At 42.7% G+C, this 26,205-nt stretch overlaps 1 protein-coding gene across 1 annotated transcript in view; it reads right to left on the bottom strand.

Moving 5' to 3' along the window:
• The window catches only part of spg11 (SPG11 vesicle trafficking associated, spatacsin), a 51,910-nt gene that overhangs the window by 6,051 nt on the left and 19,654 nt on the right, over positions 1-26,205 (bottom strand). The window contains exons 18-34 of the mRNA XM_007905232.2: positions 25,771-25,916; positions 24,216-24,380; positions 22,578-22,644; positions 20,992-21,154; positions 19,748-19,956; positions 19,207-19,315; positions 18,955-19,114; positions 16,645-16,926; positions 14,926-15,126; positions 14,289-14,396; positions 10,010-10,172; positions 6,721-6,935; positions 5,675-6,443; positions 3,745-3,899; positions 2,543-2,741; positions 373-516; positions 58-191 (exon numbers count right to left, since the gene is read on the bottom strand). Coding sequence (XP_007903423.2) covers positions 58-191; positions 373-516; positions 2,543-2,741; positions 3,745-3,899; positions 5,675-6,443; positions 6,721-6,935; positions 10,010-10,172; positions 14,289-14,396; positions 14,926-15,126; positions 16,645-16,926; positions 18,955-19,114; positions 19,207-19,315; positions 19,748-19,956; positions 20,992-21,154; positions 22,578-22,644; positions 24,216-24,380; positions 25,771-25,916 — 3,389 coding nt within the window. The remainder of the gene's footprint in view (positions 1-57; positions 192-372; positions 517-2,542; positions 2,742-3,744; positions 3,900-5,674; positions 6,444-6,720; positions 6,936-10,009; positions 10,173-14,288; positions 14,397-14,925; positions 15,127-16,644; positions 16,927-18,954; positions 19,115-19,206; positions 19,316-19,747; positions 19,957-20,991; positions 21,155-22,577; positions 22,645-24,215; positions 24,381-25,770; positions 25,917-26,205) is intronic.

Here is a 26,205-nt window from a genome sequence, read left to right as displayed (position 1 = left end):
GTGGTTTTGTTACTTCAGAGGGTAATAAAAGGTCTTTAGCTTGGGCTGTGCACCTACCATCAGGCTGTACTCTTCATTGGGTGCCAGGTGCTTGTGGCTGAGGTGCCGGGCAGCCTGCAGGACTCTGCTGATACCCTCCATGTGACATGTCAAGCTGAAGCAATCGTGGGCTAGAATCAGCAACTCCACCACTTTGGGGCAGAGAGAGAGAAAGAGAGAGATGAGAACAAACGGCAGTGACAACACTTACATTTACAAGCTGCAATGTTCAGAGTTCTACTCTCAAGAACTGTAACTCAATAGCAACACGAAGAAACAGTTCCGGCCGGAACCATCATTATTCCTGAGATCAGAGAGTCTTGAGGTACTTACTGCACTCCAATGCCCCATTTGGAATGGAAGAAATTTTATCCAACAACTTGGTGCCAACAAGGATTGGGTCCTGGCACAGTTTCGCCAGCTGCAGGAATGCTTCTTTTCCATCCAGAGGGTTGTAGATCTGTTTCGCTGCCGGCCCTACAAACAAAGACAAATGTAGAGGATCAACCCATCTCTGGTGCCTCACCATGACAGATGTTCCTCATTCAAACCCACTACACTCATCATTGTGCTAAACCTCCAGGCAGTTTTAATTAATGCTGTAGACACAAACTGGGCAGAGAGGAGAGTTAAATGAGTCACCTTTCAATGCTATGAACTCTTGAAATGCTACTCTTTCTGCATATAATGTCTTTGAAGCCGCCTGATCTGATCCTTGGCAGATTTTCACCCTGTTCTAATCCCTAATGAGGCCAATTACTGTACCCCCAATTGCTGCCTTGGCTGCGACCAGCTATCTCAGCACAGAACACAATTCAAAACTTGAATGCAGGGCTTAATGTTCCCTAATGGTGGGGTTAAACACAGAATACACGACAAGAGCAAAAGCTTGAATCTTTGCCGTATCTGAGCCTCTCGATGCGTCACAACCTTTGCCACACTTTCCATTCAGGCATTTTCCTAATAATAATCCTCGCATTTGATATAGAGCCTTATCACGTCTTTGAGACGCCTCAAAGCGCTTCACAGAATAGACTGTCAAGTGAATTGACTGTGTATTTTGTGGGCGTAACACGGCAGCCAATTGCGCACAGCAGCGTCCCACAAACAGTTGTGGATTGAGTAAGCAAATTATTATTATTACTTTTTTTCACAAATTCTATCCTATACAATTATTTATAGTTGACGATCACATGGGCAGTTTCTCTTGACTTAGAAAAGATTGGTCTGAGGGAAGACAGTGACAGATACCAGGCGAAACCAAAGCATTATCAGGTTTCATTTGGCCGCTCTATTCCAAGGGAGTAACATACTTCACTTGTATCGTAAGGAAGGTGGGGGCAGGAAAAGAATCTAGTGGCCATTATATAACATGATAAATTAGGTATAAATAGGAAACTATTTGACATTTTAGAATTTATGATCAGCAGATTTGACAACATGACTCACTATTTGTGAGAGCTCATGTTCTAAAGCACGAGCTGTGCGGCTTGCCAAGTCTTTCCTGCCTTCTGCACTTGGTTAAATACTTAAATCAATCGCTTTTTGAAGTCGAGAGCCAGATTTCAGTTTCCCTGTAAACTTCCATTCGTCAAACCTTTGCAAAGCAGGGTTAGCTGCGTCCATAGTCATTTATCTGGAGTGGGAGGATACATTTCCCAAATGACCTTTGAATTGACATAATCGCAGTAGTAGTATTTCAAATCAAACTTTACCTTTCTTAAAAAAAACAGACGAGGACGGCGTACCAGATGCTACAAATTAATGTATATACAATATATCTTTTTAAGAATTCCACAGGAAATCGGGCACACACATGAATGGAATAAGAATGTTTTTTTTAAAAACATGCTCCTCACAACAGGGAGAGATGTGGCTTCGACTTATAATGCACCGGGGTTGATACAGCAGAGTCCAATTATAGAAAGAAATAATTTAAATGCAGTGGGACAAACAAAGCAGGTCCCACTGGAGTTCCACGGGGCTGGGCTACAAATGTGACCTGGGGTGACTGAGGAACTTTATAATACAAATTTGCTGATGTGTAACTGAAATCACATTATAATAATATATTCCATTTGATATAGCGCTTTTAACATCTTCGAGACGTCTCAAAGCGATTCACAGAATACACTGTAACGTGAATTGACTGTACATTTGTGGGCGAAACGCAGCAGCCAATTGCGCACAGCAGAGTCCCCACAAACAGTCGTGGATTGAGTGATCAAATTATTATTTGATTTTTTCTCGAGTGATTATTGTTAGGCGTGTGGAGTAAGGAAACTTGCCCAAGGTTTCGCCCACTTCTAGGAATTGAATCCAGATCTCCCGCTTGCAAGGCGAATGCTCTAACCAGTGAGCTACAGGACATTGTGAAACATCTCTCAAAAGGCCATGTATGATTATGACGATTGCAGTGCTGTTATCACTGATAAAGACTCCTCAAAGCTGAACGGTTTCCCTGAATTCCTGAGGTTCACAGCGTGAGAACGGTGAGCCTCACCTTTGGCTTCTCTGGAACACAGTAAGGCCTGAAGCACCTCCTCAGCTACGAGAGCTGCCACTGCCTCGGCTTTCAGCCCCTGGGTGGTGATGAACGCCTGGGCCTTTTTGTAGCGGTCTGGCTGCTGGGATGACAGCACCTCCTGAAGGACGGTCTCGGAATCTTGCGACGAGATGTCGTTGTAGGAACAGCCCAGCTCCTTGAAGCAGGTAATGGAAAACTGTATTGACCCGTTTCCGTCCCAAAGCATGGTTTGTTTGCAGAAGCAATATAGTTTTAGGTCTGACACGTACAAATTGTACATAATTAATTTATAGCGTAGATAAATATATACGTAATTAATTTATAGAAACAATATAAAAGAGCACGGGGATAAACTGGTCGCTGATCGAGGAAATGATCCAGCTTTCTTCCCTAACTCCCTCATGTCAAAGTGCTGACTGGGCTAATGTGAGCTTCCATTAGCCTCCTCTCCCAAATGCCGTCTACACCGTGAGTGCAGGTGTTACTGCAAACCCTGAAACAAAGTCTTATCTCGTCTTGACCAGGTGTTTATTTTCATGCGTTTCCAGCAAGAGTAAGGAGTTAGTGGCAAAGACGCCGGGTTGTTCTCTCTTTCTCACACTCTCACCCAGGGACAGCTAAGCTAATTGTAACAGCCGAGCCGAGACTGGCTCAATCAGAGAAGATTAAACCTCGGAGATGAAGAATTTTTCTTGAATAAATTACGAATTCTCAGCCTGACAAAGGTCCGAATGGCCTTGTTTCGTGCTAAAAATATACAGTTTTTTACATGAGAGATTTGGATTACATTGGGCTACAAGGGCAGTTGTGATCAGCCAGTTGAACACGGAGCTGGGATCATTGTTTTCCACCTCATTTACAAGCTTCGCATTTAATTATAGAGCCGGCTGCAAACAGCTATTTTTATATTTTTTCCTACAAGTTTGCAACCATTTAGTTTTTCACATGTTGCCAATTTGCACTGGAGTTTGAAGTTGAAGCAGTGCCACAGGACGGACAGTGGAACGAGCTGACAGACAGAGAGAGACAGGTCCGACACTCGTTTCCAGACTCTATGAAAGTTGATTTTCTCGTGTCTATCAGGATTATCTTTTTCAAAGATCAATTGGATTTAAAGGCAGCTTCAGGGTCCGTTAATGGACAGTTTGTACGAGGTGAAGAGAGTTCAACGCTGGTACCTTTGAGAGATCGTACAGACTGAGGACTTGACGGCAGTAACTCTTGCCATGGTGACACTCATTTGTCAGTATCTGCAGTTCCTTGGCCACTTGATCTTTACCGTCCTCCTCCTCTGAATTCTGAACAACCACGAAGGACGAGGCTACACCGGTGACTGGAGGAAAAACAGAATAAGTTACTGCTCGTCACTGCACGGAAATGATCATCGGGATACAAGTGAGAGAGGCAAAGTGTTCCAAGTATACATGGTATAAAGCGCTCACCACACCACATCTTCCAGTTCTGCACTAAAGAGATCGCTGTGAAGCTCACAAACTGAGCTCAGGATATGTACAAGTAACACACAAACCCATCATCCATGTCTCTTCCACTAACTCTTTCGTATTGATGGAAGTGCAACAAAGCAGATATCTGGGGAAGACTAGATAAGACTTTACTGTAGAGTTTGCAATAGCAGCTGTAGCATGGCAGACTCAGGGTAACAGATAAAACTGGGGAAAGAAGGATGATTTTCTTTGGGGGGTGGGGGAGATTTGATTTTCCTCACTTTGCCCTTATGTAAGATCCACTCTCCACTTAAGAAGAATCCCTTACAATGAGTTGCTAAGTATAGCCAGAACTCCAAAGAGACTTGTTTTGGTTTTAAGAGGCCATTCTCAAGTACTCCTTGAGCATCAGAGGCTTGTTTCTGCTCCATTCAATACCGGTTGGCATGGCACCATCAAGGAGCACCTCAAAACATCTTCAAAACTGGCTCAGTGGGATGCGTGAAAAGATCCCTCCCTCCCTCCAACCACAAGGAATCCACACAGAACAAGGTAAAAACCTTTGAAGTACATCGATGTTGGGTAATTTGTAGGACTCATCTGGTCTGAACATAATGGCAACAGATTTTCTGCATCTGATCTAAGGTAATATTCTCATTTGTGCTGCTCCCTTTGATAAGATTTATCGACCTCATAAAACCTTCCACTTTGATTACTTCTAATGTGGCCGTAATAAACTTTGCAAAGTAGCCTTTGTACCTACGCATACAGGAGATAAACAATCGTATCCAGCAAAGACCCGACTGCATAAAGAATCCTTTTATTATTCACCAAAACCACAGCAAAAATATCTAAGATGTTTTCACGGAAATTGAATTTCCTGTAAAGTGCTTAAAATATGCAGACGCCAAAATGGAATAGAAAATATGTCTGGGGACGGAAAGAAAGGGGACGACCGTTCAGTTAGGACTCCAATAAGTGCATAAGCAGCTTGCCCACAGGTTTTATCCTCGACTCAAAGTATTCTACGTGCCTCAAAGTTAAAAAGAGCAACATGCGAATCATGCAACTGTAGCCTGTTAAACAGTTCATCCTCTGATTTAGAAAACAAAAGCCATTTGTAAAATATTTAAACAAGAAGCGCTTTGAATTGACAAAATGCTTTCAACGCTTTCTATGAGTGCAATCATCCATTGCCAACCTGTTCTCCAATGTCATGAGCATTGAAAAGTGGGGATATGGTGGAAAACCACTGAAGCTTGAATCAGAATTCCACACAAAAAAGGAGGTGATCTCGGTACCTGCATTCAATACCAGGCTTGGGTAATTCTGGTGTGTCACATATAGTATCAGGTTTACCATCATGTACTTTATTATCGTTTCGGATGACAGGGACCAAGGATTTGACTCTGGTTTGTTCAAGTACAAACCAAAGAGTTTCATGTACTTCCTTCTACCTACTGATCGCCTCTGGCACCAGATCACCCTACTCCACAACCTGATGGGTGAGCAACAGTGGACAAGGACTGAACTCAGTGGACAGGAAACCTCCAGAGGTTGAAATAAAACAGACATCCATCACCGACTGCCTCTATATGTTCCCCCTCCTCACCCAGTTTTGGAAAGGGAAACTGTCACGGGAAAGATACTAAAACAAACTTACCACTGGGTACCCTTTTCCGATACAGTCCCATGTCACCGTTGAAACAGGCTCCTGTCGTTAAGATGACCCGTATGGATGGGTCAGAATCTGCTGTGTGTGCCTCTCCCGAGGCTAAGGCTCTGCAGTGGAGAACCAGAGAAGTATCTTGATTGTAAAAACTAAAATACCCACAGACTCTACTGGCTTCGTGAATGTAGCCTCCGTCCAACAACTCGCCAATCAAAGCAGTCAGGGCCTCCTTTTCCTCTGCTTCCAGCCTGCAGCCCGGAACTGCCTCACGGGTAGGAAAGCGTCCCAGTTTGAGATAGTCTGGAGAGTTGAGAGCAGCGAGCTTAGAGAAAGAAAATTCTCTGGTGACGCTGTCGAACGTGTCCTCGCCACAGTCTGAAACCTGCCAGCCATCTCTCGGGTCCGTGGGCACGCTGGCCCTCAGCAGCTTCTGTTGTCCAACGCGACACAACCAAATACTCTTCTCCACCTCTTCCAACTCTGACAGGCACGATGAGTCATTGTGTGATAGCCAGTGCCCAGCCATGGTAAACAGCAGGCACTTTTCCTGGATATTCAAGAGCTGTTCTTTGACGGAGGCCGCTGGGTGGGATGTGACAGATGGGATGTCGCTGGCTTGAGTGAGAAAGAAATTGGAGGCAGCTCGGTTGGAAATAACATTACTCCTGAAACAATCGTGGCATTTCTTCCAAAAGTTTATTCTCGTTTCCTTTCTCTGCCACTGTCCAAGTCGCTTCAAATTCACTATTTCTTGAATTACCTGTAAAAGATATTTCATATATCAACATTGACAGATTCCCATCAAAAATGCTTGTATGTAATAATAATAATCCTTGCATTTGATATATCACGTCTTCAGATGTCTCAAAAGCCACTTCACAGAATATACCGTAAAATGAATCGACTGTGAAGTTTGTGGGCGAAAAGCACAGCAGCGTCCCACAAACATGTGCACAAACACTTGCACGCACGCACGCACGCACGCACACACAGAGCAAGTGTCACTTGCTTTGTTAGCAAGTTAAAACTAGTTTTACCTCTTGGACCACCAGGTTATCCACTGGAAGTTCGGCAAGTTCAGCCACCTGTCTGGCCAGAGCGAAGAGTCTCTTCTCTTGCAGTTGTCCCAGGATTTGCCCACACGCACTCTTCAGTGTCTCTGTGCTGTACTTGGTGAGGAGGGAGCGATCAATGGAAATGTCTGTATCTTGCAGAAGATGACTGAGCGTGCTCAACTTTTGGAAATCAGGTCCTGATATGGGGTGGGGAGGAGAAACACATCACATTAATTTATTAAAGAGCATGATTCAGAAGATATTCAGACTTATTAGCTTTGAAACAAACAATGAACGTGTCTGGCATTCTGGGAATAATAAAGGAAAACAATACAGAATAAAAAGTGTTTTATTTTGAAGGGTCCAGGAGCGGTAAACCGTGTCTGGGTATGGACAAAATGCAGATAAATAGTTATGTCTTTTTCTCCCATTCCAGGCCTTGCCCTGTTCCTCATACCCTAAGGCAAATTCCCAGACAGTTCTGCAACTCGCCACTAGGAGGCAGGCTTCTTGACGGTTTCTTGCTTTAAGTAAAGTAAGAGAGACACACAAATTGAGGTCTAATTCCCGCTATTTCTCAATGGGATTGCTTGATCAGGAATCAGATTTGCGCTAATGTGGAAACTTCTTCCGAGAATCACTTCTGGAGTTGTCAGGATTACTTATTATTAGGGACTACATGACCTGGTTTCCCCTCTCCCCAAACAAGACAAGCAGTACTTACGCTTGCTGCATTATGTCACCAAACTGACCCTCATAAATTAAACAAAGACAAATGTACATGGAAGATTGCTATTCCATTTAACACGGAATTCACAGGTTAATCCTCAATGTTTAATAATGTCTATCCCACAGAGCCATTTAGTGACATTCTACTCATCAATGGTCTGGAGCTAACATGAAACAACTGAGATGATGGAAGGTTATAGCTACCATTCACCCTCCTGCATGATTCATGAAATAGAAAATTGATTCCATATGATTAGATTTCTGGGCTGGTCTTGTGTGAAATTAACTTTCCTGCTCAAAATTAATGTAAGTCATATGTCATCCCTCTCCCCCTTTGGAAACTAATTGATCGGAGAGCAAAGGGGCTGATTTTATGAGGCTTCATTTCTCAGTCGACGCTGAAATCCATTCAGCAACAATATGAAGTCAACTGAAAGTTACCCGTGCTGACACTTTACTTTACAGCAAAGTCTACTTTCTGAGTGAAAGGACGTCAGAAATATCAATAATAATAACCTTGCATTTGGTATAGCTCCTTATCACATTTTTGAATCTCAAAGCACTTCACAGAATACACTGTGAAGTGAATTGACTATACTTTGTGGGCGAAACGCGGCAGCCAATTGCACACAGCAGTGTCCCACAAACATCGTGGATTGAATGACATTATTATTATTTTTGAAGAGATTATTCCCCACAGAAAAGCAAACCCCAATCGACTTACAACCGGGTTCGTACTGCTAGGTAAACAGAGGCACGTGGAGTAAAGAAACTTGCCTAACATTCTGCCCTGCCTGGGAATCAAACCCAGTCTTCTCGCTTGCGAGGCGAGCGCTCTAACCACTAAGCGACAGGATTACATTAGAGGGTTCACTGCAGAGCCCACGGCAACATACATAAGTGAGCCTGTCCCTTACTGGGAACAACACCATCAATGATGAGTGGCAACGCGTTAACAAGCAAGACTGTAAAAGCACTAGAAGGGCAATGGATAGCATCACAAACAGAGCATGAAACAGTTTAATAAGCCCTGTGGAAACACAAGAGTGGGGAGCTCTCTGGAAGTTGTCTCCTCTGTTGCCTTCACAATTTGTACAGCACCTCGGAGTCTTCTGGCAGTAACCCGAGAACACTGGGTCTCCCCAAACTCACTTAAATAATCAGGACAGGAGGCAAGGCTTTATTAGTGTGCTAAAACAGTCCCCTTCTGCTTTATATATCAGCCTGCCTCACTCGGTAGGACTCTTGCCTCTGGGTCAGATGGTTGAGTTCAGGTCGAGTTCAACATCAGAACCACTGAGCTCAGTGGGAACACTGTGCTGTCGGAGATGTCATCCTTCGGACAAGAAAAGAGAAGGGAGTTTCTCCTGCTGTCACAGATGACAATTTTTCAGATAAATTGGGTCATTTACATCATGGTTGTTTGTAGGGCCTTATCCCAGGAAAATTGGCTAACAAATAGTCACCACATTTCTACATTATAGGCACTGTTATCAAATCCACATCAGCATTTTCTGCACATGTTCCCAGTTGAAAAACTCCGCTCCCCATTATTGGAAATTCCGATCAATACTGTGGATCCTTCTCTCTTTCTTCCTCCAGTTTCCAACCCGTCTCCCACCCCCACCCCCCCCCCCCTTAAGCAGATGTATGACTGAGGCGATTATACGAATTATACAGATCAGATTTCTGAGAGTTTCACTGTTGTTGCTTTTTGCTCTGATTGTACAGCTCCTTTGGTTCTCTTCGAGACTGAGCACAAGTGGTGTGGCTGTCTGAGAGGCTGGGGAGCACGGCTGTGCTGCGGTCTGTCAGAGGTCAAGAAAAGCACCTCTGGGCTGACAGGTGAGAAGGAGGCGGTTGTGGTATGTGCTGTCATGTTGCAAATTAGTTCCAGCCTCGACACTGAAGACCTGAAAATTGTAAAGTCTGCGAATATGTCTATAGCAATTAGCCAGCAGTAGATTGTACCTCGGTCACACAGGGATCAGCCTGCAGCCAGTAACCCAGAATATATTTGAATGCACAACTCTAATAAAAAGCAGGCAAAAGGGGAAACAGCCAGCTGAATGTTGCTTTCAATAACATGCAGGCCTATGACTGCTTTGACATCCTGTTGACCGCCAGTTAACAGGTTACAGGCTTTTACGAAACAAAAACCTCCGAACATGCAGTATCCCGCTAACAGTCAGGAAACACTGCAATTGTGAACTCTGGTTTCTCTGAATAAATAACAATAACAATGCTTGCATTTGATATCGCACCCTATCACGTCGTTGAGACGTCTCAAAGCGCTTCAAAGAGTGAAAAGTAAAGTGAATAATAATAATAATAATAATCCTTGCATTTGATATAGCGCTTTTCACGTCGGGAGGACGTCCCAAAGCGCTTCACAGAATACACTGTAAAGTGAATTGACTGTATATTTGTGGGCGAACGCGGCAGCCAATTGCGCACAGCGATGTCCCACAAACAGGTGTGGATTGAGGTCCAGGTTGGGTCCATTCTGCAGAGTTGCCTGTCCATGGTTCTATAAGCTCACCGTTCAGTTTGAGAATTCCGTCCACGTCAGCCAGCAAGTTCAGCAGCTTCCCCAGCTCATACTGTGTCGGGCACTGCTGCAGCATCAGCTTCAGCAGCAGGTACGCTTGTTGCTCCAACCAGAGCAATGTGATGGCACCGGCCTCTGAATCTGCAGCCTTCAGCTGTTGGGCGGAGAGAATAATATTACATTTAACATCATTACCAGAACACGAGGGGAATTAACTAGTTTTTTTTTTAAAAAATATACGTTTTTACTTCTTTCATGGACAGAATTAGGCAGATAATTTCTTATTCTCCCCTTTAGGAGGCACAATAAAAGTGGCCTAAGCAATATTCCCTCCCCTCGCAAGATATTATGGGTGAAAAGCAACTAATTCAATTAGTAGCAACTGGGATGTTTACAAGGGAAGTAAGGATATGGACAAGCAGTGAAATGGGATTAGAAGCCCTGTCATGATCTAATAAACTGGCAGAACAGGTTCAATGGGCTGAATGGCCTCCTCCTGTTGCATAGTCTGAACATACATGGAACCTGCCATCAGCAAATTACAAATAAGAATTGGCTCATCCAGGGGGTTTAGCAGCTTTGCTGGACAGCACTAGATACACAAGCTAACGAACAGGATTTGTACCGGAGCTGCAAGTGTCAACTCAAGCCTTGTTATGCACTCCCAGATACAGGATGAGGTTACTTTGCTGCACAAAAGCTCTACAGCTTTTATGCTGCAGGAATAACTGCCCAGGTGGGTTTGACACTAGTTTGAAGACAGGTCACCCAGCTCTTGTATCAAATCTCTGTTCCTCACAACAATCCTCCGTCACTTATCTAATGTGCACTTGAATAGGGACATCTGCTTTCAGTCTGCCGGCTTGGGAGAAGCTGTTATAGCTGCAGACTGCTAGGGAGTCCCTGGAGTTATCTAACTACAGTGAAACGAATGGTTTCCTTTGCTTTGTAAAACATCAAACTGTCTCAGCAGTAACATAACCATTTAACCTTCTAGAGTACGATGACTCGGTTACCAATAAACACGGCCTCAGCGGAGATAATTTGGGGGACGTTATACTGTCCCACAAGATTAGAGCTTGGACAATTCTCTTCATCTTAACTCATTCAAATGCTATGTATCTTCTGCTCGTATACCCGTTATTTTATTCTCTCTCCAATTTTATACTGTAAAAAAAATTCCAATGGAGAACTATGTGGATGATTTTGATTTAGGTTTAATCTGACCGCTTTCGCCCACGAGCCTGAAATTGCATACTTCCGCAAAGCCTCTTCCTACCAGAATGTCAATCACTGTTGGCAGCTCGGGTAGCTACAGCTGTAAATGTAATCCTGGAGTTGGCTACTGTTTTCGCTTCGTCCATGAGACATTGGTGTTATAATTGGGAATGTGCGAATAACCAAGGCACCTTTGAATGGGACGTTTCAGATTACAAAGAAACAAACTTTATAAAGAGTCGGGAATCAGGAAAGGACTCTAACTCGTGGTTAGTGCATTTCACCCACAAAACATACAGTCAACTCACGTTACAGTATATCCTGTGAAGAGCTTTGAGACGTCTCAACGACGTGATAAGGTGCTATACCAAGTGCAAGGATTGGTATTATTATGTTTGCAGTGCATAGTGTGACACTGAGTCAAAACAGTCCAGAACAACCCACATTCGTTCCCTGATCTGGGTCCAGTTAGCTAATGACACAGAGGACTTTGATGCAATTGCCTTCAGTCTCCGCGTTACGGAGAAACAGAACAAAATGAGCCAGGCAGTTCCTTGGAGGTTATCTGTCTATTCTTTACGCATTTGAGGGCGTCAGAATCGCGTTGGTCTGAGAAGTTTCCCCACCAGCAAACACAATCAGCCTGTCAGCACTCTCTGTCCAAGCCTCACACAGCAAGAATAATCTACCGAGAACAGAATAGAAACACGCATTTTCATGGAATGTGTGTTCGGAGAATTACCGGGAGAAGGGGTTAAAAGAGAAAACAATATATACTGTACATTCTGAACAAATTCCCTTCGCCCCGTCCCCCCCTCAAAAGCAAACACTCAACAGCAGGCGATACATCTGTGAGGATCAACAGGGAGATTAAGGATTTGTCATTAATCTCACAGACCAGTAATGATGTAACTGTTATTACAGTGAAATGTTAATGTGAGGAGCAAACTCTCACAGATAATCTTCCAACCCCTTTCTGTTTCAATTAACAATTTTGATGCTGACTAAACTGCAACTATATTCAATGATTCTGGATGGAAAACCAGCGGTGTGAAGCGGGGGTTAGCAGAACCTGTCAATCACTTTCAATCTGATAACAGGAGAGAGGCAGAGAAAGATACAGAGACACACACACAGATAGAGAGGCAGTGAGAGAGATACAGAAACACACACACACACAGATAAAGAGAGAGATACAGAGACACCCATTCAGATAGGCAGAGGGAGACACAGAGACAGATACCTCATCGCTAGTTGTATTACTGTTTTGAAAATTGTATGAATTTTTACATTGCCCATTTATAGTTTCTGTTGTAACTAAAATATATCCAAGCGACACAGTTACACAATTTAAAACATAGGATTTCTAAGTGATTTTTTTATGGGAAGGGGAACACAAAAATATTGCCGATGCGGCCCGCGGATGTATCTCAAATCTGGCATCCAGCCAAAAGATTGCTTTTCTGTAAACATAATGCTGCCTGAAACACCTTTCATGCCATTTTCTAATGGCTGGTTCTGAGATGTTGCTGTGAATAAATTGGCTCCTGTGTTTGCCTACAAAAGACAGCCACTTATACTTTACAGCAAATCCTTTGACGCGCTTTGAGACATCGTCCCAACGTGAAAGGTGCTGCATCATATGCAAGGATTATTATTATTGTTGATTATAAACCTGCATTGTTCTCCACATATTAGAAACAATTCCAAGTGCTTCATGAATGCCAACCAGCCGTAAAATAACCCGAACCTCAAACGGGAATGTCACGCTGACAAGAATGTTGCTCTTGTAATGGGACGTCACTTGATATAGCCATTTAGCTGGCTCCTCGAGTCATTCCCACTCTGTTTGGTTAACATGTGCTGCTTCTAAAAATGTCATGCCTGGAGAGCAGCCAGAGCCAGAGATCACAAGCCATCACACATGGTGTTCAGCTGGGGAGTGAGTGATTGGCAGTCGCGAGAATCTGGAGCTCAGCCAAGCCAAGCATCTGCTGAAGATTTAAAAGAACTCCTTGGAATCTTTCTATAGGGCCCGCGGTTTAAATATACTAATCTTAAAGAGGCCACCACCTAATTTAATACTTTTTTAAAAAAAATAAGACTCACTAGTTTATCCAAAGACCAGATGCTATGTCAAGGGTTCTCATTCGTGCTGCTGGGCAGAGCAGAAATCCAGTTTGTAACACAGCAATATTTAATTTGAAGGGAGACAGCATTGAATCACTCGTTCTCCCCGACAGTACAAGTGTAACCCGCTCTAATTAACAGATCTTTGGGATGCAATATCTTCCTCAAGAGGTTTGGCTGATAAATGAGCTAACTGACGCCAACCCAAATTTACGTCTTGTAACTATCTATATTTCTTGCAAGACCAGAGGACTTTTTAAACTGTTATTAAAGCTCAGAATAAGCTTTCAACAGTCACATATATACACACACACACACACACATAACAAATAAATGAAGAATCAATAGTTCACATAAATTTTCAGCACATTAAAATGCTACGAGTAATATTATGGAACGGTGTGCACTGTGTACAAATTCACACAGGCAACGTTTAGGGACCACTTCACCTTTGAGAGCTGGACTGAAATCCTGTAGCTCAGTTTGTCCATCCAGTCCGTCTCTCCAAAACCACTGTAACCCATCGTCACTTTAGACTACATTTTTGGAAACACATATCCTTACACTATATCCTCTTTGGTCAAGTTTCTAGATCAACGATTTGAGGTCAGCTAGATCGTTGGATCAGAACACACCAAAGTGAACGCACATGATGTAAAGTGGCTAAGGTTTTACTGTCAGCCTTTCCTCTTTTGTCTATATGGTTTAACAGTCAAAACCAGGACAGTGACAGCTCAACACATGTTTACTGAGACTCCTGTGTGTGGGAAAGATGTCTACTCTGTTCTGCCAAATGATTTTTCATCGCCTACTTATTGCCTGTGAACAGAAGCAGCCGGTTGCACTTTCTCCACTAAGTACTCCTGAAACACTGTAAGCAATCACAACCAACTTCCACAGACAAGGAGACACAGACACTCACTGATTGAAGACATTTCTGGAATTCTTGAAGTTTCAACTTTGCTTCTTGATAGTTTTTGTCTTCAGTGCACAATTTGTACATCTCCAACATATAGACCCAAGGACAGTCCTTTAAAAGAGTGAGCATAAAGAGCAGGTGACCTAGTTATAATCAAATAATATATATTAATACTACAATTTAAAAAAATAATAATTTGGTCACAGTAACTGTTTGCTGTGCATTTTGCCCACAAAATATACAGTCAATTTACTTTACAGTATATTCTGTGAAGCGCTTTGAAACGTCTCGAAGACGGGATAAGGCGCTGTATCAAATGCAAGGATTATTATTATTATAAAATAGTAAGTTTCAAACAGTAGACAGACCATTGATCCATCTAGCCACCCATCCAAATTCCTGAACCATTTATTTGACCCCTATCTCATCAGAAAACCTCGAATCCTTGACATTGCCAGGAATCTGCTTCAACTCTGGAATCATATTAATTAATTTAAGCGCCGTACTTTTCAGTGAATGGATTTTAAACACTGGATCCAGTGACAGAGCACTAGCGATTGATCCCATATTGCTCCACTTTGTTCTTGTATTTGGCAAAAAAAAGTGGAAAAAAACAGGGACTATAGAAATATTCCGTTACCTTCTGAAACAGCTGAAAGCCCCAGATGAGTTGTTTGCTCTTCCGCCTTCCCAGCAACACTTTCCACATTACTGCCAGGTCGTGGAGGCCCCATTCATGATGTTCCACCGAATCATCAATGTGCTTTGTAGCTTCAGAGTAGGTCGTCTCATCCGAGGACATAATAACCCAAACACAAAGGCACTGAAGAATCTCTGCGTGCTGTGGAAGGAATAAATACTGTAGTACAAAGCAGTTATGTGACATTACGAAGACAAAGGAAGGAGGTATTGTATGTGGAGGGAATAAAAGTGAACCAGCTCAGGTTATTGCACTACACAATACGGCAATTTTACAATCCTCTGAAAATGCTAAAATTCTGACAAAAGGAAAAGATTTAAGTTTGAAGATTTAAGATTTAAATTGGCTGCCGCGTTCGCTCACAAATATACAGTCAATTCACTTTACAGGATATTCTGTGAAGCGCTTTGGGATGTCTAGAAGACGTGAAAAGCGCTGTATCAAATGCAAGGATTATTATTATTAAGTTGGCATTTTTTTAAAAAAATGATAATTTCTGGAGCATTCTTTGAAGATGTGCTTGAAGATTAAAGGTTCTGTGAATAAGGAACCAAAGCTGGAATTTAATCACGGGTTGATGGATGGTGCTGATCCAAAATACAATTCAATTAAAAATCTTACAATGTACCCTGAATAACATTATCATTTAACAGCGGGCTTCAGCTCTTTTCCATCCAAATTAATGGTGGTGGGGGGTGGGGGGGTGGAAGAAAGGAATTGGAGAAAACTGTATGCAGTGAGAGAGGTATTTTATGGCTGTACAGCACAAATCATAAGCATTGTAAATTCCCCTATGTTGCCTTTGTAATCTATACCTTAACCTGGGGGGTTGGCGGGGAGAAGAGAAGGGGGGAATAAAAATAGCAACACAAATGCACACACAGTGTGAAAAGTATTCCTACAGCCCTGCCAATCAGGCCCATCTTATTAGGGAACCAAGAAAGATGATCCCATTGGATTCTTACGAGATTATCAAAGGGAAACCTCAGAAGACTCTTCTGTTCCCGAAGGAGCTGTACATTACTGTGTGAAACGCACTTGGTTGAATATAAAACAAGGTGCCCTGGCGCACAGACCAAGAAATTCAATATTCAACACGGCTTCACCTCTCTCTAATCTGGACATTTAGATGTGGTCAGGGCTGGTTGACATTACTTGGCCACTTGTGTCAACTCATCATTAAAAGGAAAAGATAGACAGACCCACAAAGGATCGTTGCCCCAGTAGCAAACATCAATCAATGCTGATATGATCAAGCACTATATATGAGCCAAAGAAACAAACCCAACTTACAGAACACATCAACTGTACAGTGCTACGAGAATACAAGTAACAGATTTTTCTGAAATTCCCCAAAATCTCTGAAGAAACTGACAATATCAGTCAATACAGTGGCTAAATATTTAACACAATCCTCCAATTCTTTGGGTCCTTACAGATAGATGACAATCAACCGATTGTCAGCTTTGGACAGTATGTATCCCAGAGTCAACGTGTGACCTGGAATTGTGTGCTGAATGACATTTATCCTTGGATGGCATCTATTGCAACCATTGCGTGGAAATGCCTGGCTTTTTATCAGAGATGTGTTAAAATTCAAACAACGTGCTTGCTGGGTTCAATGGGATATGCATTTAACAGGCTTTGAAAGTTCCCCACCTTAAAACACGCGGCCAGGATACTCAACACAGGCGCATGGTGCCGCACTGCCTCGGTCAAAAGATACCGCCAAGGGTTTGGCTTCTCCTGGCACCAGTAGAGCACCTGGTAAAGATCCACTGGAGATTCCTCCCTCTTCTTCTTCTTGTTGAGTTCGCTCTTGGGTGTGCCCAGTGTCTCAGAGCTAACGGATCCCTCCAATGGCACAAACTGCAGAGTCTCGAACGCCAGTGTCAGGTGATCCTGTAGAGTGGGGCTGAAGTCTCTGAGTAGGGCCAGCACCTAAAACACAGATGTGTTGACTAGAATAACATAATGATAAAACAGGGATTTCACCAGGAAAAACAAAATCCGAACAAGAATTCTCCCCAAGATTGAGGTGGATAGATTTCTGTTAGGTCAGGGTATCAGGGGATATGGGGCAAGAGCGGGTAACTGAGGTACAGATCAGCCATGATCTTGTAGAATGGCGGAATAGGCTCGAGGGGCTGAATAGCCTACTCCTGTTCCTATGTTCCTAGTCCTAATAGAGAACTTAGAAACAACACAAGAATGTGTGGATGTATGAGAACCCCCCCGCCCCCATGAAGTTTCTCTCCCCCCGCCACCCCCCACAGAAGAACAGCTAGATAAGTCAGGACTCTAATAGCCTCGAGACAGAGAGGACTTGAAAGGGTATATCAGATACTAGAGTAACCAAGTAAAACTTAAAAGTAATCCAGCAAAAATCCCAGAAATAAATAATTCACAATCAATGGAAGCCCTTAGCTGCAAAAGATTAACTCTCAGCCCCGGACAGAATTAAATATTTTTTTAAAAAAAAACCTGCAAAGTGAAGCAATTCCAGTTTCTCATTAAGAACTGGAATCCGGGGGTTGATGAAACCAGTGTAAATTGAGTATTTCCTAACATCTCATGAGGTTCGGGTCCAAACGGCAGTAGAAAGACCAACACCACACAAATGATTAAAACGCCTTTTGAAATAATAATTACTGCGGAACAAAGAGCCAGGGTTGTAATTCAGAACCAGAATTTAATTGTTATTTTATTATTGTAAAGCGAGCCGACAGCGGGGGAACTTCGCATCACCATAAAGATAAATTTGACATGAATTGCTTGCATCCCTCTGACGAGCAATTTTAAAATTTAAAGCACTACAGGGAGGCGAGAGATAAAGAAAAGAAAGCTTCTTCCTTTGGAATCGCAGGACGATTCGAAAGAATACAATTCACAACTGAACTAATATTTGCAGATACAACGATAAGGCAGAACGCGACTTGTCAAGAGAGGGAGCCTGCTGCGATCACAAGAACATAATTGAGGGATTGGAGCGGGAAATCAATGCATACAAATGGTTAGACTAGACCTTTCCCCATAGGATCATTGGCAGAAACCACCCACAGACTAGTGACAGAAAATCATTTACATTTGGGAGAAAAAAATATCAAAGGAATTTTGACATATTCAATATTTACAGATATTACCGTTGGATGCAAACTCCTACAACCCACCAGATAATACATTTATAAAATCTGACAAAACCCCAGTCAAGTACTATTAGCCACACAGTAGTGAACAAGCAGTGACTTGCCACTTAGCATCACAAAACTTTCTCTCTGGACTAACCATCATTTTACCCTCCACCCCGCCCCCAGTGGATTAAGATTTTTATACACACCGAGCACCGAGGGAGCGGAATAATAGAGTCCGATAATTACCCCAGGATCCTTGAACGATTTGTCATTTCGGAATGGGTGCAAGTTAATTCAGCTTTGTCTCAGCTGGATATTTCAATAGGATCTGCACTGATGGCTGAAACCAAAGTACTCAGCCCAGAAATAATAGGTTTCCAACTTGATTAACTTTTCAAAGAGGGGCTGATAGAGATTGGCTCTGTAAGTGACTACTGCAACGACTACTACAACAACTTGCATTTACACAGCACCCATCACGCAGGGTAGTGCCTCAGAGCGCTTGACAGTGGCGTATACACGACACTGAGCTGGGAGGAGGTGACCGCAGGCACAGTGAAAGAGAAAGATCTTTAGGCGTGACCTGAAGATGGGGAAAGAGTGTGGAGGCAAGGCTCAGAGGGCTTGTTCATTAGAAGACACCAGGAAACATTTTAACGACAGGGGCAGGGAGGATGGGAGTGAAAGAGGTCAAGCAATTCCAGACAGTTTGCTCGTACCTTTCAATAATTGGCTGCAAAGCATCAGTGCCAGATGCCTGGCAGCAAGCTGTCTGTCTGCCTGCCTTGCCCTGGATACGTTCACGGAGTCAGGAAATGAGATACCCAGTCATCCTCACCTCATCCGGTTGATAATTATGAAGCTGAGCGAAGACCACAAACTCCAGCCACGCATCCTGCTGAGCACATTCCCGGAGATAGGCAATGCTCAGGGCAATACTGTGAAGTCTGCAGAACTGGGTTATCAGTGACCACTCCTGCCCAGCTTCGAAAGAGACCCTGTGGTCAGAGAAGATCAATGTTACCGCTGAAGCATCTTGTCGTAATGAGAAGAGATAAAGTACTTATTGCACGTAGCCCAGCTCTGGTACCTCTTTATGTTTCTGGTTTGTAGGTTTTCCCAAGTAGCGTTTTCTAATTGACTCAACAGCTCCTGTGCTGATGATTTATCACATTCTACCAAACTCTGAAGCTTTTCAGCTGCAAAGAACAGAGAGTGGAATCAAACGTTACATCATCAAACAATGTTAAACAGGCTTTAGTCGCAACGACTGGAGGGCACAAAAATAGTTTGTTACAGAAATGTAAATAGAAACTCAAACCCATTGGAAAGACAAAATGAAAGCTGACAAGTGCAGTCTGTCCTATTAGTGCTTTGTCCTCTGTTCTTGAACACAAACATTTAAAACTCTATTCATTGTCTTCCATCAAACTGAAATTAATTATTCGCCTTGAACTTATTGCCAGTGTATTAGCACAACGCACAATTTGGTATACTATCCCGATCACTAGAAGGAACAATTTATTGGTGTAAGATTCTGTCTCAATTCTTCAACAACCCAACTTTTTTCAACCAGGACTCTTTCCGCAATCTTTAACATTATTTCCTAATAAAAACAAAGGGCAAGTTACCCAAGGTCTCCTGTATTGAGCTGTGTTGAGACTCTTCTGTCTTTATGTACCAGTGCTTCAATATTGTAGCTGCAACTTTGAGATCGACCCTGAGTTTAAGGCTGGTCACACCCAGGAGTTCGAGGAAGGCAACGCAGGCTGCCGCTACAGGAGCCACAGCAAAGTGGGCAAGTCCTAGGGTGTACACCTCACTGCTCACCTGCTGAATCCTAAATGTGGGAAAGGTGGAACAGACACAACTCAAAAGGGAACATTCACAGCAAAGCAATTACACCCAGAGAGCCGGAACCACAAAACAGATCGCTGTTCATTGTATTGAACCTGCAACATTTGATACAGACCTTTCGAGTTTTAAAGGCAGAACCTTTCACATTATCTTACCCTGATTAGAAAGGGAATGAATGATTTGAAAATGTACTGACTTGAAAATATCTGGCCTGGCAAAAAACTCCCCTCTCCCCTTCCCACACAAAATAATACGGGGGGGGGGGGGAGGGTGGAAGACAATAGAAAGATCTTTCCAAGCTTTTCTTAGAAAATAAATCGTTCAGGAAATTAATGGGGTATATGTGGAGAGTTTCTTGGTGCGGAATGATAAGGTATCTGAAGATTATGAGAAACTGCAAATTAAACGTAAACTTCCATAGCACACATCACACTTAGTTGTTAACTCGTCTGCTACAGACAATCAAAACTGGTTAAAATAATTTAAAACTGCAGCCCACGCTCGTGTCATTTTGGACCAGTTCAGTTGTGATCAGAAATTGTGTTTCGATTTGAAAACGAGAAACAAAGGGGAAAGAAAACAAAGTGAGAGACAGCCTTTCAATTGGGTGACAAACCCAAATCACTCTCATTCATCACCCTAAAGCTTGATGTGCATTCTGCCTTACAGAAAGTTAATGACTGCTAAATCTTAGGGCTGCAAGTTGTTTGCAGGAAGAGAAAAGGAACACATCCTCAGTGAGTAGTAGCACATCAGACTTACTATTGAGGCACTGTCCAGGTTATAAAGTGAGATAAAGATGTGAACAAGCAAACCACTACCAAATGCTTTATTTTCTTCTCACCCAAGGATGACTATAAACGTACCACACCGATAATAAAAGGCTCTTTGATAAATCTGCCTTAACATTCTCGATGCTGGATTAACGCTCCAACACCACTTCTCAGTTTAAGATGTATAAACAGCTATGGCAGCCCGTCGCACAGTCTAACTGATAACCCTCCGCCGGTATGCTTACAGCTGCTTTGGTGAACTGCTCTTTGCCAGCTGCTGAACCAGAAATGTTGCAAACGCAAATGACGGCCGTCCGTGGTGCAGGTAGTATGGAAAATCCAGCCTTTCGGTTATGGCGTATTTGTTCACCAGATCAGGGCACGAGAAATGAGGCAAGTCGCTTGAGTCTGCCCAAAGAGAAACAGGTTTGTTATCCAAAAGGTCTTACTTTCCAATTTCCTATACATGATAGTTCGTACTTCCAGTCATCCCAAAAGGAAATTTACTTTTCTTACTGGTGTGTGAACTATAAAGGCCTTCTCTTTTCCCTTTCTTTCAAAAACAACTTGCACTTATATAGCACCCCTTCACGCAGGGCAGTGTCAGAGTCTGACGCCGAGCGGTAGGGAGGAGGTGAACGTAAGCATGGTCAAAGAGGAAGGTATTCAGTCGTGACCTAAAAGAGGGTAAGAGAGGGGGCAAAGTGGAGGTTTTGTGGTAGAGAGTTCCAAAGCTTCGGGGTGAAGTGGCTGAAAGGGCGGCCACCGATGATGGAGTGGAGGGACAAGCAGGAAGCCAGAGCCAGCCGAGCGGAGGCAACGGGTAGATGAGTGAGGAGAAAGCAGGTCAGAGAGGTTGGGAGTTGCCAGAGCGTGAAGAGATTTGTAGACAAATCTTTCATGGATTCATGGCACCCGAAGCAGAATCCAGACATCAGGAATGCCTGACACAATTTCACTGTTGATTTGAACTGGAAATCCGACCTTCAATGGATGAAGCAGCAGGTAATTGAAGGCGGTAATTGAATAAATATTTGAGAAAACTAAAAACTGACAACACTTCACCTGAATCTCCAGCCTAAAATGGAATGCTCGCTATAATCTCTGTGAAGAGCTTTGAGATGCTTATCTGACGTGAAAAGTGCTGTACAAGTGCAGGTTGCTATATCTGAAGACCTTGAGAACACATTGCTCTCAGCTTACAAACAAAAGCTTCTGTAGAGCTTTAACTGGAAGTGAAGTACACGTCTACAGAAACTGAAAGCATCAACAAGACTTTCCATGTGCTAAACACGCCCTATACATATCCTTTTCAACAATTAAATGGACCGGCGGACAGGGTTAATATTGTAGGCTGGAGAATCAAATGCACTGCTGTCAGCTTTCTCAAATACTCATTCAGAAAGCAACTATTACCTTCAGTACATCAGTTAATGGACATTGATTTTTGCTTTACAATCCCACAAGCCAATTGATATGTTGGCTGTGCTCAACAGTACATAGGGATAAAAGAATGTACAGAACCAGAGAAGTAAATCAGACCTTTTTCTTTCATCTGAAGGACCTTTTACAATGCAGGCTCCCATGCATTGTATTCCAAGGTCAGTCTAGACCAGGAGCTTAAATGTACCAGAGAACTTGAACCCACAACCTTTCAACTCATGTGTGCTACCAGCTGAGCCAGGCTGACATCTTAGGGTCAGTGAAGCTAAATGGATCGCTATTTCAGGGAGCTGGCTCTGGCACAATTGGCCAGCTGGTCTCCTTCTGTGCTGCAAAATTCTACGATTCTCTACTTGTTGTGAAATAAAAATCATAATGATAAACTTACCATAAGCAGAGAGCGTGTTGGAAGACTGCCAGCCGAAGAGATGCTGTGGATCAAAGGGGTGGAGTGACTGCAAATTAAACAAGAAAGCGTCAATAGGTTACTGCAAAATACTGCGATTCACCAACAAAGTATAGAGGCAATTCCCTTTACAATAGATTCGAAATGAAGCGCTCTGAGACATCTCAACACCATAGTAAGTCGCAATAATCAAATGCAAGGATTATTATAAATAAAATGACNAAAAAAACTCAAATGAATCAGAGTGGTAAGTACATTGAACGAGATGACCGCCTGGTACACATACATTATTCAGTTATTCAGTATACAGTGCAATTTGTATGTGGAGGTTTCAGAATGAATTGAGACTAAATAATGAGAAACAAAAAGCATGTCAATCATCAGAAAGATGTATTGTTTCAACTGAAACAATTTCCTGAAGGAGCCCTCAGTATGTATGTGGCAAGCATCAACGTCACTTTAGAGTATAGAACTTAAGCATTAACATTCATTTGCTTTAACCTAAAGCCAGTGTGCATTATTATTATTATTATTATTAAAACAGGTACGTTCTCTGTGTGTGACTGGGCATAGCAAATACATTACAACCAGCAGACTGTAATGTCAAGAATCGCAGGAATAATCCCAGTTATTATCAGGCCTGCACACACTGTGATATACAATAAAGGCAGCTGCATTATTCATCGAGTGACACTCCATTCAGTTCCCCTTGAGCCAGTCAATTTAAAAACTGAATAATATCACACCGTCAGACCCAGTGATGGTTTAAAATAAAAATCACTTACACCGCAATTGATGAAAACATGTTAGGTAGGAAAAGAAGACATTACATTCATCTTTCTGATGATTTCACTTGGATTAAAAAAACATAGGCGTGAAATAACGCCTCCACTGGCGAGCATTTTAAGATTAAAATATTTCTTGGGTCTCATCTGGTATCGCAGTAAATTAAAAGGGTCTGAACTTGATAATGTAAAGAGATCACCTCCAATGGCTACATCTGTCCTCATCGCACTTCATTAAGATCAGGTATAACTAGCTGGAATTTCTCCTCGGTAGACTGTTAGCAGATACTTAAGAGAGCGAGTGTAATTGATTGCTATTGAATGACACTTGCAGAGTTTCAAAGTCTTGCAATTTACAGCTGGACAGTTCTTTTAAGGCAGTTAACAAGAGCCGAGGGCTATCCTGGGGCTGAGCTAGCAACGAACATCTTCCATTGCCTTCGTACAGGAGAATGCTACTTGCAAGGTCTCAAGATCAAGCTTCATTGACTGTTATTGTGAGAAGTGGCCGAGGAGGCAACTGGGGAAACCGTGGAATCCAAACGATGAAATTAGAGTTCACATCCAGGTTCACTTTCCTCATTATAGTTTACCGCAAATTGTTCAGTTCATCCGGGGGCAACTCAGCTCGGGGTCAGCGGGGTGGCAGGGTCTGGCTGGAGCCCCGGGGCACACCACCTGGTGTGCTCAGAGAGGATGTGCAGATGTCTGCACGCTCAACTACCTCACGTCGTCAACCAGCACAGATTGGGTGAGGGGAGCAGAGGGCAGCTCTTTCCCCACCTGCAACTTAGCCTCTAAGTTTAATGTACCCTTACTGAATAGTTTTAAATACCTGTAAAAGATGATAGAGGGACACGTCAGGTGGTGGAATACCGTGAGGGGTGTGTTGGGGAAAGAGAGCAGCCCGCAGCTTTGGGTAAGGAGCCAATGCCATTTTCAGCAGCTGAGGGTCAACTTTCCAAAGGGAATTGCCAACGTCTTCTCTCTCCTGTATAACCTAAAGAAACCACCGCGAGCACATATTAAAATTCACACCATTTGCTAGCACATAATATACAAATTGAACATAGTCAGCCTTGCTAAGAGATGAGTAAATTGTTTTATACTTTTGGAGCTTACAGCACACTTTTGCAGCCAATTGAGATCAGTTGCAACCTATTTAAAACATGAACTGAGGTGGAATTTGCGAGTTGTGTAAACCAAACGGACTGATGAAATTACAGGTGCTCTTAATGCTGTAACTATCAATATAAGGCACGCCCGGGGAATCCAATAATGCTTTAGCATTCGATAATGCCCTCTTTACACATGAGTTACACAACTCGCAAATTACTGCAAAAGTGGAATGGGAAAGCAACCAAACAAATTTTGACATTTAGCAAATACATTGATACATGGGACTTCGCTTGCCAGAGATCTGTTTTAAGAGGCTTTTACCGCAAAAATCTTATAATTTCTTTTTGTCAAATTAACAAAGCCTCACGTTTCAGGGAGGAGCGCTACATAGTGTATAAATTAAGAGCCTTGAAGTTATATTTCTTGGTTGTGAGAAAGGGGGGGCGTGGGGGAGAGGAGAGAGAAGAGAGCGGAAACAGATCCCAAATGGTGCCTGATTGTAAGAGGGGAGAAATTAAAGGCAAAATCTGCAGGCATGTCGCCTGGGGCTGATTCCATGCACTTCCTATCAGCGGCTCAAGAGCCCCATTCAGACCAGGCAGTAGGTCACAGATGGGGAATGGCACAGAGAGGCCTAAAGACAAACAACTTGATATCCGCACTGTCCCACAGCCTGTTCCTGTGACGGACGTTTCCACCAGCATTCACATGTCAAAGTAATAGCGTGCGGAAAAAGAGTAAAACTACAGAGAACACAGCAAATTGCGTGAGATTACTAAAATTTTCTATCATTTGCATTATAATAGCAGCGAAAATGAATCCATTCTTGTACATATAATAGTCCCATTACTGAACTAGCAGAAGAAACATTCAGCGTTGAAAGCATACAATTATAGCAAATAAAGGATGGAAAAACTGCAAGAATTATCCTTTATTAGACCAAATTTCCCATTGCAGTTTATAGGCAGTAAATAGGACTCCAGAGGCCCCCAAAACTCTTATATTTGAGAAGTCTCAACAACGTGATAAGACACTGTATCAAATACAAGGATTATTATTATTATTATTATAGTATTAGCCTTAGGAATGTTGGTTGAAGTTAAAATACGGGAATTTTGGTAAATTCCTAAATGCAGTCTTAAAATTGAAGTCAGGTTTCCTCGATTCTTGTCAAGATATTGTGGGTAATTGGCTGCCTAATTAAGAAATTTCAAAAATACTGCACAATGTTAAATATTAAGACAAAGGCCTTGGATTATACTCCAACTTACCTGATCGATTCCCCCAGGAGCAAACATGATGGTGGCGAGTGCCAGCAGTGTGTGTCCCTCCAGCAGCATACTGCTGACACTCGCCTGGTTACTGGGGATCAGCATTTGGGCATTAGCCAGACTTGCCTGGAATGTCACAGGGGTAGCTGAAATAACAGAAAAGCAATTGTTCTACCTACAGTGAAATATGGACCAGGGAACAGGGAGAGGGTATCAAAACATCACGTTGAGACAATGTTGAAAATGAACAAAACCCATTTCTTCTTATCACAGTCTACACAATAAAAAATCTCCCAACAAACACTCCAAGCCATCCCTTCAGGAGGACATTAAAACCCAAATTCAATCTAGCAAGTGTCACCTAACTAGAATAAAACATCTGATAACGTGCCTTTCGCATCAGGAGGACGGCTTAAAGTGTTTTACAGGATTTAT

This window comes from Callorhinchus milii, unplaced genomic scaffold (assembly GCF_018977255.1).
Source record: "Callorhinchus milii isolate IMCB2004 unplaced genomic scaffold, IMCB_Cmil_1.0 Scaffold22, whole genome shotgun sequence".
NCBI classification, from domain to species: Eukaryota; Metazoa; Chordata; class Chondrichthyes; order Chimaeriformes; family Callorhinchidae; genus Callorhinchus; species Callorhinchus milii.
This window is presented reverse-complemented; position numbering and strand designations above follow the sequence as displayed.